General features: G+C 37.2%; 1 protein-coding gene across 2 annotated transcripts in view; it reads right to left on the bottom strand.

Annotated features, from left to right (window-relative positions):
- Positions 1-2,908: 2,908 nt before the first annotated feature.
- The window catches only part of LOC122063168, a 29,579-nt gene continuing 15,251 nt past the window's right edge, over positions 2,909-17,236 (bottom strand). The window contains exons 2-8 of one of the 2 annotated variants that reach the window (XR_006135215.1): positions 14,969-15,113; positions 14,777-14,830; positions 14,558-14,649; positions 3,814-4,049; positions 3,523-3,693; positions 3,112-3,436; positions 2,909-3,029 (exon numbers count right to left, since the gene is read on the bottom strand). Coding sequence is in view for 1 of the 2 variants with exons in the window: in XM_042626869.1 (XP_042482803.1) it covers positions 3,339-3,436; positions 3,523-3,693; positions 3,814-4,049; positions 14,558-14,649; positions 14,777-14,830; positions 14,969-15,113 (796 nt within the window). In the remaining variant the exon portion in view is untranslated. Of the gene's footprint in view, positions 3,437-3,522; positions 3,694-3,813; positions 4,050-14,557; positions 14,650-14,776; positions 14,831-14,968; positions 15,114-17,236 lie in introns of both variants that reach the window. The other variant, XM_042626869.1, reaches the window with a different exon arrangement.

The following is a 17,236-nucleotide window of genomic DNA, read 5'->3' as shown; positions in this document are numbered from 1 at the left end:
TTTTTTAAATGAGCAATGTAGGAATGTAATTACAGGTAAAAAAAATGATGACATTTTTTGGCGACGGAAGTTACAAAATCTGTCACCTAAGATACTATTACTAACGACGGAAAAATATATTGTCACCTTATATAAATGCATTAACAAACAGAATTTCGGATCGTTGCCTAAGAAAACATTTTTAATGACAGATATTTTTTAACTGCCACGTAATACAGATTGTTTGACAAAAACAAAATTTTCGTCGCTAACATGCGTGACGGGCATTTTAGCGACAGATTGACAACGGATATATGTTCCATCGATGATAGTATAGGCGATAGAAATTTTGGTTTTTGTGACAATTTTTTTCTGTCGCCAAAAATGCAATTTGTTTTAGTGATCTGGGAAGTCCCTGACCATGCTATATTAGATAGATAATATGTTGGTCCGGAAAAAAAAAAAAAAAACCTATCAGAATAAGAAGAGTGTATATATAACCTTTTGCTCAATCCTATCTCTTTGACTCTTCATCTCAATCAGAAAAATAGTATTAGATTTAGCTACGCGAAAGAGGTGTAATAGAGAGCGAATTTTTGGAGCCCTCCCTAAACCCTGACAATTCCAAATAATAATCTTCATGATCTCCCATGGAGCTGTTCCTCCTCAGCCTCCACGGGTTTTAAGGTTAAAAAAAGATTCTCTAGTTGGTCTGATTCAATCATAGGAGATGGATGATGTTCATCTTCTTAAAAGGGCAATGCATTGATGATTAAATAAGGGCATTAAGGAAAATTTCTTAGTAAGACAAGGAATAGCTACCTAAGATTAATGGATGGGTCATAGCGATGCCCATCACCATCCTTTTTATGACATTCTTCATTCCCTTACTCAAGGACCTCTTTCTCTTTGCTAACAATGGGTATTCAAGCCTTCGGCCTAATTAGTCTTGTGGACTCATATTAATCCTGCAACCGCTTGAGAATCATCCAACTTTCACTGAAAGCAATCGAACTTAGAACCACAAGCTTTCTGAGGCGAAGGTCCCTTGTCAACATGACTACCCCATTGGGGCTCTCTCTCTCTGTAAATCTGTGTTGAACTTCACTTGTTTTGTCACCTTTTTTTCTTCTCCTTTGCATAGGAAACTCTTGTTTCCTATGACCTAACAAGACTAGTGCACGTCATGCAACCTAAGATTCAGTTGAAAAATTTATGCAAGGCCAGGTTGATTTGGTTTCATTAATAAATTACAATGATGTCTTGTAATAAAATGCTGGCCCGACCTTACTTCGACTGAACATTGACCAAACCAAAGACCCATCGGGGCATTTTCAGGCCTCAAAATAATTGGTGAATTAATAACACTATGAAAGTCTTCCATACCCCTCATTTAAGGGTGTCAACTGCTATAGTATTTGGTATTCGGTATGATTTTAATACGGTACTACAAATCTAGAGTAGAAACCAAATCCATACTATAAGAAAAAAAATTGATATTGTTTGGTACAATACGTTTTCAACTAAGTATGATTTCAATACGGTTTTATTCAATATAAATAAAATTTTTTATTCAACCCAAATATGATTTCTGTACAATACTTATACCATTTTTTTTGGCCTTTTTAATTATATAAATAAATAATTTGATGCGATTTTAGTATTATTCGATACATACAGAACAATTTTGTCTTAGATACCAATACTGTACCAAGAAAAAAAAAACCATTTAGTCGATCATTCCATACTTAGATTTAGAAAGCGATTAAAGGCTGCGAAAAATTGCACTGGCACAAAAACAAAAACCCTAATAGAATCTCCAACGGCCACTGCCGCTCCCCTAACGCTCACCCTCCCTTCTCTCTCTCTCTCTCTCTCTCTCTCTCTCTCTCTCTCTCTCTCTTCATCCTTGGATGGGGCATCGTCGATTGGGTTATGACTTGGTTGTCAGTCCGTAGGTCACCATCCCCGCTAGGCCTATCTAGGCACATCTGGTTTCCCACTCAGCCAACAACTTGGACCCTCCAGTTTCATTCGCCTACTCTCTCTCCAGTTGCCATCTTGCACTGCCACCAGCCATCGCCTGAAATGCCTGGCTTGCTAGGCTAACGCCGATTTGCTACCTGCTACATGTCCAATAGCCTATCAGGCCACCATCCGTGCTTGGCCAACAACTGCTTCACCATTGCCCTCCGCAAAGCCAACACCCTCCATCGTGGCTATCACCTCTGCTAGGCTAGCTGCATGCCTGGCCTTGGCCCTCCGCAAGGCCAATGCCCCACCGCTATAGCTTCCCTCTTGATGACAGTGCTCTCTTGGCGGCTGAGAAGATGAAGAAATGAGATAGGCCCTTTGTTGTATTGGGCTTCAATGTTTTGTCTTTGGCCCATGTCGGCTTTCAATTGTAACGCAGAGGCCTCGGAAGCATCCTTTGTGGGCTTTTGTTACCTTTTGGGTTTACAATTTCTCTTTGGGGTCACATTCTCCCTTCACTACTTTTAATGTACTTAATTATTCCAAAAAAACAAAGGCCATTTAATCATTCCGAAAGCATGCCAAATGAGATGGTACAATAATTCAGTACTGTTACAGTATTTAGTATCTGCAAATTGACACCCTTCTCATCGAAAAAGCAGTCTTCCATACCAGTCTCTGTTTGTTCTCATTCTTGTCCACGAAACTTCGTGCTGGTATCTCCATCTTTGAAACCTAGTCTCCTACATCATTAGTGAGGAGGGGGGGGGGCGGCGGTTGGAGGTTGGGGATAAGGGTACTGCCCAGTCTCACTGCTCTTACCAAGTACTCTACTTTCAAATATAGCATTCAGTGCACTGCATGATTGTTAGGACTAAAAAATAAAATGGATCATCGCTGTCAAACACATTCTGCATTTGATCTCTGTTTTTCTATAAGAACGGACTCTCCATCAAATCAAGAACAATTTAACTTTATGATATGGGGTGTCAAAACCATTTACAGAGAATAAATAGAGGGAGAACCATACAGGGCAATCATGCCCTCTAAACCTGTATCAACAAGAATAGTCACCCCTGCAGACTTGAAGAGATGACAATTAGTCGAGGCAGTTTAACATACTTTGCCACTAAACTTAGCCAAAGGCAATGAACAAACCTCCAATCCACGACCTTCTGTATTCACATGCAGCAGCTTGAAATTAAAAACAAAGGCTTGCTGAAACCCATTTAGGCCTCAAATGGATGGAGATGATTAACCCAAACGACTGGTTAGTTTGGGTGCACATGGTACATTGTTTCCAGGCAATAACTGATGACCATCATATTTTTTGAACTTCTGCTTTTCAACAGCATGCAGAACCAAGGACAAGATGTTCAAATGCATCAGCTGATCCTTCCAGCTTGATCAATCAAGGTACCAACTTGGTCTCCACATAATGCTCTAGAAATGTTCCCGGGCTCGTTTAGATCAAAGACCATGACTGGAAGGGCAGGAAAGGACAATTTAGCAATAGAGAAACATTCATCCCTCACAATATGGAAATTAGGAACGACGACGACAACGTACCAGGGATTCCATTCTCTTCACAGAATGTTACTGCCATCATGTCCATAGAGGAAACACCTTTGGAAACGAACTCTTGGAATGAAAGGTGCTCAAAAGTCATGTTATTGGTGTTGTTTCTGGAGTCATAGACATCCTCAACAATGGTACCTTTCAGTAATGCTTCAGCATTTACTGTCCACAACAATTGAGCATAAAATGTGAGATTTCCCTTCAGAACAAGCAAAAAATGCCTAATGATCAACAGGTAACAAAAGATGTGAAAGAGATTTTGTGTGCAGAGTAGGATCCTACTCTCTGAAGCTCTTAAAGCTGCTGCTGTATCTGTAGTGAAAAGAGGATTTCCCATGCCAGCCCCAATACCACCAAATATAACAACTCTCCCTTTTTCAAGATGCCGAACAGCCCGTTTCCTACTGTATGGCTCAGCAACCTCTGGAATCTGAAATGCAGTTTGTACTCGAGTCTGAACACCCATCTTCTCCAATGCTGACTGAAGCAATATTGAGTTCATTACAGTAGCCATCATCCTGATGCGAGTTCCCAAAAATGTTAGGTTACAACCACTTGAAACATAGAACAAATTCTGATGCATCACTTCGTCTGACAGAAAAATGAAAGGTAGAAATTTAGAGAACAAGGCCTCAAATGGATCACTCCACGGAACATCATTCACCATCCAAACAATCAAATATGTTTACCACAATTATTAAGTCTAGAGATACCAGATATTAAGTATACAACAGATATTTTCATTTGCAAAAATAGAAGAATTTTTTATTATTTCCTTCTATAACAAATCTAAGCCTAACAAACCAGGGACTGTAGAAAGATATGCTGAGCCACAATAAACCCAGACTATCCGTCCTCCATGGTACTCTGCCTTTATTTATAAAAATAAAACAAAACAGATTCCTAGTAAGAGTTCACATTGGACAAGACACTACCTAGACTTCGTCAAACTAGGAACACTAATGACAACAAAACAAAACCCAACTAGGACTTTACCCTGCGGTAGTACATATCTTAACACTCCCCGTCAACCCAGAGTAGACATATCTGTCAAAGGACTCCAGCTTAGAACAACAAGAATAGATATTAAAAGCAGCACTCTTGAATATATGCAGCAGTCGTAGACAACGGAAAAAACTTCACTCATGTAGCAATACCAGCTCTAGCACACCAAATCATCAACAAGACAACCTCCTCAGTGGATAAAGAAACATCGTGTCAAATAAACCCAACATATCCATCAGTAATAAACAAAATATGCAGGGGAGAACATGAATCCGCAATCCATAATATCATATCAACAGCAAGAACATCAAAAGCTCTTCCAAGGAAAACGGGTAGTAAGTAGACATCTTCACAAAGAAGACAAATAAAGTGCAGCATCCAACAACTACATTGTAAGCCTTAATGTTAGTCTAGCGGTAGTAGTTGGTCAAGATTTCTATGCTTTATTTTCTTCCTAGTTATAATAGGATATCCCTTATATTCCTTTCCTAGATTGATTAGATTACTATTTTAGTCCTTCAGGCTATTGAAAGGACTTAGAAAGTACTTTCTCTCTTGTACTATTGATTTCACACACACACACACAATAAGAGGGAGGGAGGGAGCTGCTATCGATTTTTACTCACCTCTCTCTCCCTCCCTCCCATTGCAATTACTGGTTACACTTTCTGGGTTTGTCACATGGTAAACCAAATACCTGTTTCTATCCTTGGTCGTTGTTTTGAGAGTCTTGTAGGTTTTTTATTTGAAGAAGGAAACCTTGGTTGATAGAAGAACAACAACTAGGGTTCGGTATGGGTTTCATATAATGAGGAGATTGATGTATAGTCATTGATGAATCATACCTAAGGGCGTGTTTGGTTCGATTTTTCCATCGAATTACATTCAATTGAGTCGTGTTTCTCATTAGAAAAAAGTGTTTCGTTCCCCTTAAAGAAAAAATGATCCAAACTCATGGTGTTTCTTGGAATCACCATCTACACTAAAAATGGTGACTCAACTGGATCAACCTAAATAGGTAAATCCAGGATTGAGTCACCCAATTCTAGGGTTCATATAAAATCCCCAGAATCACCAAGACTCCACTTAATCGGGTTTTCCTATTCTGAGGTCTCCTCTCCATCGAAGAAAGAAAAACGCAGAGCTCAGGACGAGGTGAAATATTCTCGACCTAAACTTTCCTCTTCCATCTTCTTCTTCTTCTTCTTCTACGTTGTCTTCATATTACGGAACTTCAGTTGTTACCTTTTCATATTTGGGTGTATTATCCCATCTCTGCGCATGCTTACCCTTATTCTTATGCTTCTTCCTCACTGTGCAAGACAGTACAAGGAACAGACACGGTTGTCGGCTTCGTTGATCTACTGAAGAAGGTAGTTACAATGTATTTCGTACTTCTTTGATGTGAATCGTTTCAAATCTTTTTTATTTTTCTTGTTTGGTTGATGAGTAGAGCTTAAGCTTCAGGGCTTCTGTAATTTGATCAAGAAAGTTTGAAGTGGTTGTTCGTAGACTGAAGTTTTTCTTTCGGTTCTTCTGCATTCTACGTTTGTTACTTTTCATATTTCTGTTTTGAATACAGGAGTTGGATCTAGTTTTTGGTTTTATGGGGGTTTCAGTCTGATTGGCTTTTGGTTTAGTGATTTTGGAGTTTTGCTAAGGGTATAAGTAGTGAAGCTTAGTTTGTACAAGAGAAAGGAAGCTGCTTTGAGCTTTAAAGGGGGAAAAATATTCTCCGCTCAATAATAACAATCCACTGACCCAGATAATGTGTATAATGCAAAATACCTCTTCAGTGAGCCTTTCAATCACTAAAACCTGCCAAAACCACTTGTAAAGTAGGCTATGTTATGTATGCACCTCAAAAGCAGACTGCAAACATTTTTACCACTTAAAATTGTGATTAAATTGTCCTACGCATGAGGTACACCAATTTCAGTTAAGTAGAGGACTATGGGTCTATGTCTCATGTGGAATGAGTTCCACCGTAATTCCATTTACAAAGTCATGTTGAAAGAAGTTTCAACATCCATACCCTTGCTTGGAAATGTATCCACTACTCAGAACATTGCAAGAGATCAATCTTGATCTAACCTCCACAGGTATCATCCCCTCAACAAATTCTGTGGAATCAAAGCTCATTTTTCTCTGTAATTCTATTTGCTTTTCATGAAAAGCAACCACCTTCTGTTCATTCTTTAAGGAACATGAATCTAAGAACTTTGAAGGTTTTCCAAATAATGGTGATAATTGTAGACTCCACCACAACCCCAAAAGCTCCTCCACTTGAACTGGAGCAACTATGCAAAACAAGGGCTTAAACTTAGCCACAACCAGGTTCTCCATATGGCTGATCCAAAATTAACTATTTCTCAGGCACTAGCATTTCCTGCCATTCACATTTCTTTGTGGATTTCTGATAATAGGAAACCAATATCAACTATTTCCATGACTGGCCCACTGAATTTCTCTAATGTCCTAACAGGACAAGAACATCATCATTAAAGAAACAAGAGTAAAATGCTGCAGATACTGATCTGCCTCAGGATTTATCGAATGCCTCTCCATGTAGCTATACAGCCTTCTTACCCAACTAATATGCTTGTTGGATGCTGTAATCCCTTGTTCATCCCATGCAGCCAAGTAGTGAATCATATTTAAAGTCCATTCTCTTGGTGGGAAAGGAAGTTCAGATTCTGAAATCTTACTCATCCTTCCACCATAAGAAGCAAAGATTAGCTGAGCTGTATCTATGTCATCAAGAAGCCTCTTCCACAAACCTTCCAATCCAATTTCTGAAAACGGTTTTTTCACATAAACAGATTTACCTTCGAAAAAGCCCTCATTTCAGATCCTCTTCAGCAAGACATCCAAAGACTCCCCAAGAGGGAACCAGTAAAAATAAAGGGTCGATTCGATCCAACTCATTTGGATACAGTCCTTAAGCTCCAAACCCAATTCAGCACTACCAAGGAACAAGGAATCAAATAAAGCTGTTGCTTTCCTATGATAACATTAATTTTTAGTTCTTAAATTTTTTTCCGAAATACTAAATCCAATATTTTCACTATAATGTACGTATCTCATTATGAATATTGATTACAGTTTTTATCATTAAATCAGTTTTATTGAGATTAAATGAGTATTCGAAATCAAGTCATTATTATGTATTAGGTTTATGATGGTACCCTAGTTTTACCATTAAAGTACAAACTTACAGAACCTCATGATCTTATGTGACTAACTAGTTGAATCACTACTAATGCTATAGATTTTGATCATACTCACTTATTTTTGTGTGGGAAGTTCTAGTTCAATGCTTTGTACAATTATGTTGGGACATGAGTTATACTAGGTAGAATGGGTGCTTATAACCTTCCATCTTATAAAACTTATAACTGATTATTCTGAAGAATACCAATTTATTATTATTTTTTAATTGAAATACAAATTTACTTTTACAATGGAGTTCGATGATGGCTACAAGAGGCGCAGGAAAATCATAATCTTTGCGGCGATTGCTGTTGTCATAGCGATAGATTAGCATAGAAAACAATGTCTGAACAAGGAGCCATACCGTTGTGAACCTCTACACGGTATTGTTGAGACAGAGAGAAATATCAGTCGAACTGACAAAGCCTGTCAAGAGCAAATAAGATCAAGTAAGAAGGCTTTTTTTTCAGTTTAAGTCGTTTGATTAGAGAGAGGGGTCTAAGAGATAGCAGATCTATGCAAGTGGATGAACAACTTGTTATCTTTCTACATACAATAGGCCACAATGTTAAGAACCGCGTCATTGCACATAAGTTTGGACATTCTGGTGAGACCATAAGTCGGTACTTAAACCTAGTTTTGGGTGCAATCATTAAACTGTATCTAATACTATTAAAGCCTCCAAGTACCGTAACTCATCATTGAATAGGAAGATTTTACCCTTATTTCAAGGACTGCATCGGAGCCATAGATGGATCACATAAACCTGCGTTGGTGCCTATAAGCGATCATCCGAGATTTCGTGATAGGTGTGTGATATTTCTCAAAATATTCTTGCTGCCTGTGACTTCGACATATACTTACATTCTTTCTGGTTGGGAAGGGTCAGCATCAGATGCCTGAATCTTAGATAATGTCTTGCATAGAGATGGGGAAGGGAAGTTTGTGGTGCCATGAGGTAAATATTACCTCTTTGATGCTAGGTATGCTAACCAAACGGGCTTCTTGAGACCATACTGAAACGTTCAATACCACCTGAAGGAGTGGAGAAATTGTGATCAGTCACCAAGTGATAAAAAATAATTGTTTAACCTGAGACATTCACAATTGAGAAACTTAATTGAACGTCCATTTGCCCTTCTGAAGTCAAGATTCAAGATCTTGAAAAACCAACCACAATATCCTTACAAACACAAGCAAGATTTGTACTAGCATGTGTGCTGTTACACAACCATATTCTTACATAGAATAGTGTTGAAGAAGAAGAATAATGGAGGAAGAGGAAGAAGCTGTACTAGTACCCAACCAACCCTTGACGAATTAAATGAAGATGTCGAAGAAGACATTAATGATGAAGAGCATGTGCATGAGAATGTTTATTGGGATCAATTTTGAGAAGATTTGGCTGATCAGATGTGGGCTGATTGGGTGGCTAGAGATGGCGAGTATGAAGAGTACGCTGATGATAATGATGATGATGATGTCTTACTCAGATTGAGTTTTTATGAACTGAAATATTTCTATTTATGAACATCTTGACTGCAGACATTTTCTATTTGGAATTAAGTTGTATGTGAACTATTTCTAATTTTCATGTTTTGTGATGACTGTATAACTTAAAAATATCTGATATTTTTTTATTCAATGGACCATGAATGGTGTATGGATTTCCTAATTACATGATTGTTATTATTATTTGGTATTTCATTATTAGACTCACTGTATTATTTTGCGGTGTGTTTTTAGCTGTTGCAATGGATACAACAGGAGATTTACAAACTAGGTCACGAGACATAGCTTCGTGGCCCAGTGAGGTCTCTCACTATATGTTGGACTGTCTCTTGAAAACAACAAAAAAGTGGTAAGAACGGAGATAATGGCTTGAAGAAAGAGCAATGGACTGTAATTGCCAATCAACTTAAAGACAAATTCTTGACATATATGAATGGGAACAAGTGAGAAATCACTACAGAATTTGGAAGAAAGGCCTAAAGCTTTGAAAGACTTACAAAAGCAAAGTGGATTGAGATGGAATGACTCAGAGATGAGATTTGATGCACCACAACATGTCAGGTTGAGGGCATAGGGAACAATGATGAAGGTGAATATCCAAATGTTGAAGCTAAAGAAAGTGTTCCTTGCACTCCCGTTGGAAGTACTAGTCGTAGTCGAGGAAGACCTTGTGGATCAGTGAATAGAGGTAGATGAAAGAAGAAGAAGAAAGGAACTGAAAAGCTTTCAAGTCCATTGAAATCGATTGCAAATTCAATCGAGAAGATGGTCATGAATGAATCCCAAACTGAATTCGGCAAAGCTCTAATTGATGTTGTTGATGCTATCCCAGGTATTGATTTTCAACAAATATTGAAGGAAAAAGAATATTTTAAGGAAAAAAAGAATTCAGCCATTCTATTCATGCAAACCAGGAAGAGAGGAGAAATGTTCAGGAAATGCATTTGCCAGATATTGAGAATATGTGAAGTGACAATTGGAAGGGAGAAGAAATGTGATGGGTCATATTGTAATAGCTATACTAGTAGTATTTTTATATATTTGAGTGGATAAGATAGTATGTGTTTAAATTTCTGAAGAACTATATGGTTGCTTATTATCAATGAAATAAGAATTTCATTCTATCCATGCTTACCTATTTAAAAAAAAAAAAAAATGAACATATCATCTGTTTAACCAAATGACTTAAAGCTATTTAATTATCCACATTTCTATTTCAAGAGATGTCATTGTTATTTACTAAATTAAAAACTCACTTGTGAACTTTTTCTTCGTTAAATAAGAAAATACACTTATGAAATTCAATTACACTTACAATGAAAAATTGATATTTAGGGGTATATAATTTTGTTAAATCACATAATTGCTCTTTATAAACCATTATTCCTTCTAATAGGTTTCAAATTATTGATAAATTTTTTTAAAATGATCATCTCTAAAATAGTTTAAAATGGTAGATAAAGAAGTCCATCATTGGAAACCATTTTATACATTTTTTTTATCATCTTTGAAATAGATCAAAATTGTAGATAAAGAAGTCCATCATTGGATTTATTTATTTATTTATTTATTATTTAAATTCTAAAAGAACAAAATTGACAGACACACAGGAAACCAAACAATTATCTAGGAAGAATCAACAGATAGAGTTAGGGTAACCAAACAGTTTTCCACTCATAATCAATAGACAGACTCATGGTAAACAAACAGTTATTCTAACAGAAAAATTGTTTCAAAGAAACTCCTCACATGAGTTACACCCAACATCAAAACATGTACCAACGGAATAATCGAACCAAATACCCCCTAAAGTTCTCTATTACTATCGATATGCTACCGTCACTGCCATAATGATTTTCTCCTATTATTTGCTTGGATTTATCTGAGAAGAAAACCTTTCTGTCCATCATATTGCTGATTTTATAGCTATTTTAGTACATGGAACCATACTGCTGCCATTGGCTGCATATTTGGTGTCTCCAATCGTTGATGATATGCTTGCTTCCCAGGGTTTCGATTAACCTTGATGCTTGTTTCCAGGCTTGAAGACAACCTTTCAACGATCCAATTATTGACAATATGCTTTCTTCTTTCTGGCGAGTTTTTTTTTTTTTTTCTTTCTTTTTTTTCAATAATCCGCTGCTTCCTTTCCACGATGCCACCTTCCAATGAGCTGTGCAATCAGCTATGGTTGCTGCCTTGTTCTTGGTTCTTCAAGTAATTAGCTGATATTGGTATGTCGCAATGCAAAAAATGGAAAAGACGTTCAGGTTCTTATTATGGGAGGTTGGAAAAACCCCTTGGTTATTGCACCCCCAACCCCTTTGTCACGAGGATGGTCACATTTTTTTATGGCTACTTCCCCCTTGTTCCCCACTTCTTGGTTAATTTAGTATCCCTATTCTTTCCCATTTCTACCCTTTGCTTTTGCTTGTGCTTATAATTGGATTTCAACTAAATTATAATCATGCCATCTCCTTTTTTAACTTTTAGATATTTACATATTTGGCATTCGTTCTATTTGATCTACTACAGTACTTCCCATAAAATCCTTGAACATTATGGCTAATTACCAAAATGCCATTACCTTTTTATATTTGCAATTTTCTAACTTGGGTGGACATACAAGTGACGTCAAAATTTACAGAATTGCCATTGGCATTGTATATTTGCCATGGTATTGCTATGGTGGCTCCAAATCACATCACTTTGGGGACTTTTTAAATATTGGTACTCGCCTGAAGTGGTGGTAGTTATTCCTATTACTGGTAATTATCTACTCAGATTTGTTTCCATTTGGCCTACTTGGATTTTATTTGCTACAGTGAGGGGGTCATTGAAGATTAATTGCAACTACTCTTGATTATGGGATTTATGAGATGTTTATCCTACGTGGTATTGATTGTTAGTATATTCTGGTAGGATATTCTTAATTGCTTCCTATGCATTATTTGTCCACGTGTAATGATACATGCGGAAGGAAGTTGGAGATTATTATCCGCTCAGCTCAAGTCATTACTTCGAGATTATTATTATTTATTTTCTACTGTCATCTGTTTGTGTCTTCCTAAACAATTTTATCTACGAAAATGGTATTCAGCAACAATGCAACCTATCTGATCCACAATAACATTATGTTGAGTGGTTCACAACAATCTTGTAGTGCAATTTTATTTGAGACCTTTATTTGGGGGTCAAGAATGAGTCTGGTCTTCACTAATCAGATCTCTAATCATGTGATCTTTGCTAATCACAACATTGTTACCTTATTGTTGGAATGCCTTTCTTGAGAAGGGCTTATAATGTAACAACATTGTTACTTTATTCGACCTCAGTTTCAGCCTACTGAGAGGCCAGACCTGTGAGTTATCGATTTCCTTATATTTGACCTAATTCTCCCTGATTTGAAGAAACCTGTCCTGATCTGTTTCTGAACTGAAATCTGGGCCTAACCTCTGAGTTGTAACACCTATCATTCTGGGCAGTTTTAGCCCTCACCTATTGTCTGAACAGGGGGATATCAAATCACTATTCTGCTTGTCGTTTATTGCTGACTGACAGGCCTATTGGGATGTTCTGGCCTAGATGCTTGGTCTATTCTTATATCAGTTCTAGTTGGAGCTTTGAATCATAACTGGGGTTAGATATTTGTATTCAGCCTAACATTACAAATAGGAAAAAACTTGAACAACACTCCTCATACAAGGGAGGAGAAGACCATGTTACCAAAACTAGGGGAGGAGATGATCCACTTTAAGATTCAACCACAGGAGGGAATAACCATGTTACCAAAACCAGGGATTGCAACACCATGCTATCAAGAAACAAGGGAGATAGGGAGAGCGGTAACCTCGCAAGGCAGCAACAGAGGCAACAAGGGTAGAAGAAACCATATTCCGTAATCGAGAAACAAAGAAACTAGGCAGCAATTCTCGCAAGGGAGGAACAACACTCAAACGAACAGCAATGGATAACCAGTAACTCAAATAGCACCATCTAGCAATCAAAGAAACTGGCAAGTTGAAGATCAACATTGCTGGAATCAACTCAGGTTTTCTATCGACACTATCAGTAGCACAATCGACAATAGCTGTAGCAGTAAACGATACAGCAGCAGCAGATTCAGACTTGGTTCGCCTATTAATGAGCGACAACCAGGAACAAGAGGGATATCTACTCAAAATAGCAGCCATCGAAGCAGCAAATCATAGCAGTAGCAGCAGGTCTGATTCATCATACTTGTAAAAAGCAACTAAGTGCACAAGGCTCCCGCTACTGCAGGTTCTGGGAGGGGCAAATGTACGCAGCCTTACCCCCTACTTCGTAGGAGAAGTTGTTTCCAAGTTTCGAACCTGTGACAAACATATTGCAACAGTGCAATTTAACCGTTGTGCCACAAGCTCACCCACTATTCATCATACTTACACTATAATCTTAATCTAAACCCTTATTCTTATTTTTCTTTTATGAACTAGGGTTTCCTTCTTCAAACAAGAAACCCAAAATGACTCTTAAAACAGCTATCAGGGAGAGAAACAGATACTGGTTACATGTGACAAACCCATAATCTGTAACCAGACCTGCAAGGACAGAGAGAGAGAGAGAGCAGAATGTTGCACCTTACAGCCCCCCTCTACCGTTATTATATGTTAGCAAGCAAAGAGTACAATCCAATAAGGAAACTACTTCCTTGGTCAACAAAAAAAAAAAAAAAAAAAAAAACAAAAAAGTCCAGCCTAACTAGAAGTAGAGATCTATCCTAACTAGGAAACAAAATAAACTCGATTAAAAAAATAAACCCAGCCATGATAGGGACATTCCCCCTATAATGATAGATCTTAACACATCAAATGGTCAAATATCATTATGTAATGCTGCAATTTGATCAAGAATTCAAGACATTTCCAAGAAGTTCACCATTCAGGATTGAACAACCTTTGCAGTTCAATATCATGTCAACCCAAAAACTGTAAACAATGTTAAGGCCACCATGTCAAAGCAGTGCCAAAATCATTATAGAATAAAATTAAGAACTTCCAGTAGTTTACAAACACTTGCTTAATGTGTTGTAATAATAGGATTTATGGGTTTTAGGGAAAGTGTTAGTTACCAAACGGACCCTAAGGGGTTTAATGGTCTTTGTAATTCTCTAGAACCTTCTCTCCATTATTATCAATAAAGAGGGCTTGTGTCATACGAGACACAAGTCATTACCCAATCCAACATAATGAGAGTAGAACAAGCAAAAGGATGTAAAGAAAGTGTCACAGCGAAGATAAAAAAATAATCACATTACCCAATCTGGTATGCTGTAGATCTCTCAAGACCAGTTGCAGCTACCCACGTGTCCCCGCAAAAGAAATTACGACCCCCAACAACAACAGCAACCTAATTGACAGCATAAACCTAAGCATCTCGGAAATGAAATATATAAATTCAAAAACTAGGTCATAATAGATAAACATGCAGAAATGGATACTTCTGACCAGAAACCTGGGAAATTTCTAGGAAATACCTCCACACCAAAGCGGGAAGCCATTGCAACCTCTCTAGCAATCAGCACAGTCACCTGAACAAGGAGCAAGCAATTCAACTTACAGAGTCCATGCCAGAAAATTCAATAAAATGATATTATTCATCCACAAATGTTGTTTCATTTCATGTTACGGTATCCAGATTATAATAGCAATACACATGAACAATGCACCTTTGGGTCAATATTCTGAGGACCAGTCCCAGCTAATGCAGCACCACTAATTTTAAAGACCACTCGCCGCCATCTAGGATTTGCCAATGATTTAGACTTCATGTTATTCGGCAAGCTACCTGGGCTAGGTGTTGAAATTCCATATCTGCATACAAATAACCAATATAAGTTCAGGGAACAAATAGAATATTATTCTTTCCATTCACCATATTCATGATGGACCAAACAGAAAAAAAAAATTTAGTCCTTCAAATAAGAATTTTTCTAACGATATAAAAGCTTTGAACTAAAAAATCAAACAAATTAGAAGCTGAAAATCAAGTGCGAAAATATAGCATTGCATGAACTTGATATATCTGACGGACCATTGAGTACAAGAACAATGTCCAATACTGGTAACAAATTAGAACAAGAAATCCACCATTTCCAAAAGTAAAGTCTATGCAAAGCATGCATTTAGGGGATGGTATCGGGATCGGATCAGATCAGTGAGTATCGGTCAGTTTTGCCCATGATTTTTTTTTAAAAGTACACTTTTTAGTGATTTACCCCTGAAACGATACAGGTAACCGATCCGGATCGGTCAAGGATTGGAGATTGGTCTCAGTCAATACCGATACTAGAAACCATGATGCAAAAAAAAAAAAAAAAAACCCTTAAGAAATCATGCTAATGGAACGAATCTCATCTTTTAATCTTGAATTCTGTAATGGGCAAAGAAATCAGCCATTTGTACACATTTTGAGCCAATAAGGGATTAACCCTTACATGCAATTGTTTAAAATAATTATGTTACCCTATGTTTTTAATCAATACAATGATGAAAAAAGACAATCCCACCCATAAGAAACAACAAAGATAAAATAAGATGAATAGCACATTCATATCCTTGCTACAACCTTTGTCTGCAAACTAAGTGCGACCCTTGACCTCCATAAAAGAATGAAAAAGAAGAGTAAACAAGGAAAACCTACCTGAACTCAACCAGGTCGTGAAACCAAAAGGCTGACAGTTTGATGAAAGATTTTCAGATTAAAACTTGCAGCCAGTTCCCAATAACTGAATAACAGAAGTACCAAAAATTCTAAATCACATGATTGTTCATACTTATTTCCTCAACTATAAAAACTCTTCATGTATGCAAAATGTTTTGAAAGCTCACGTTAAATTTTATAAAGATTTTGTCCTAACCTTTCTCATGGGATCTTAATTACTATTTCATCTGCAACTGGGAATTCTTCAGTGTAATGCCTTTCCACTATCAGCAACTCAATAAAGAGTATTTCATATGAGAGAATTTACTCTGAAACACATCATTAGAAGGGTCATCAGACGCTTTCAATAGCAAAGCAAGCAATTAGCCTAGCCGCTACTTTATTTTAGGGTAAAGGAATTGGGAAGTTCATCTTTGGAACCACCACTTTGCAGGTGGCATGAAACCAGATGAGGACCTTAAAACATGACTTATTGAGCTTATAAGTCAGCTGATCACTAGATACATCATAGTTGATCAGATCACAAAGATGAATGAAGGGTTTCCACTGCTCTATCCCTCTCAACACTCTGTGGAATGCCAAGACAGACAGGAAAGAAATGTCATATCACCCTTCATCAAAAGGTCATCTAGGTAGGGAACTTTCGCATGTTGGAGAATTCCATTCCCCTTGTTTAAATAAAATTTATCAGAAAATAATAGAAGGCTGCACCTAAGGGATATGATAACTCTTCACAAACCTATAGGAGATATCAGATCACAAATTGATCAAATATAAAATTCAGTCATTAATCAAACAAATATTCTATTTTTCCAAACAAGTAAAATTTATGATCTCCAACAGCCAAATATGGCCAGCAGCCTATAAAAAAATCCTATCACTCCTAATTGGCCATACTCTCCTTAAAAGCCCCACTTTAGTACTCAACCAAGGTTCGAAATTTCGTTTCATTTCGGTGTTTCGGTGGTTTCAACAGAAAAATTCCAAGATCTCGGCGAGTTGGGTGATTTTGTTTTGACTCAGTTGACTGTTTCGGTGGTCAAACGGCCATATTGGGGGAGCTTGTTTTAAAATTAATAACATGATTAGAATTTAAATTTGCAAAAATATTAGAACATGCTAGAACAAGATATAATATGATAGTAAAACAAGTAAATAATGCATCTATGCCATGATCAAAACATACCTCAACATTAATTAACTAATATTTAGAGTACTAGAGTAATATACTATGCAATTCCCTAACTCCTAAGTCCCAACTAAAGTCATCACC

This window comes from Macadamia integrifolia, unplaced genomic scaffold (assembly GCF_013358625.1).
Source record: "Macadamia integrifolia cultivar HAES 741 unplaced genomic scaffold, SCU_Mint_v3 scaffold1224, whole genome shotgun sequence".
Classification (NCBI taxonomy): Eukaryota; Viridiplantae; Streptophyta; class Magnoliopsida; order Proteales; family Proteaceae; genus Macadamia; species Macadamia integrifolia.
Note: the sequence above shows the minus strand (reverse complement) of the source record. Positions and strands in the feature narration are given on the sequence as shown.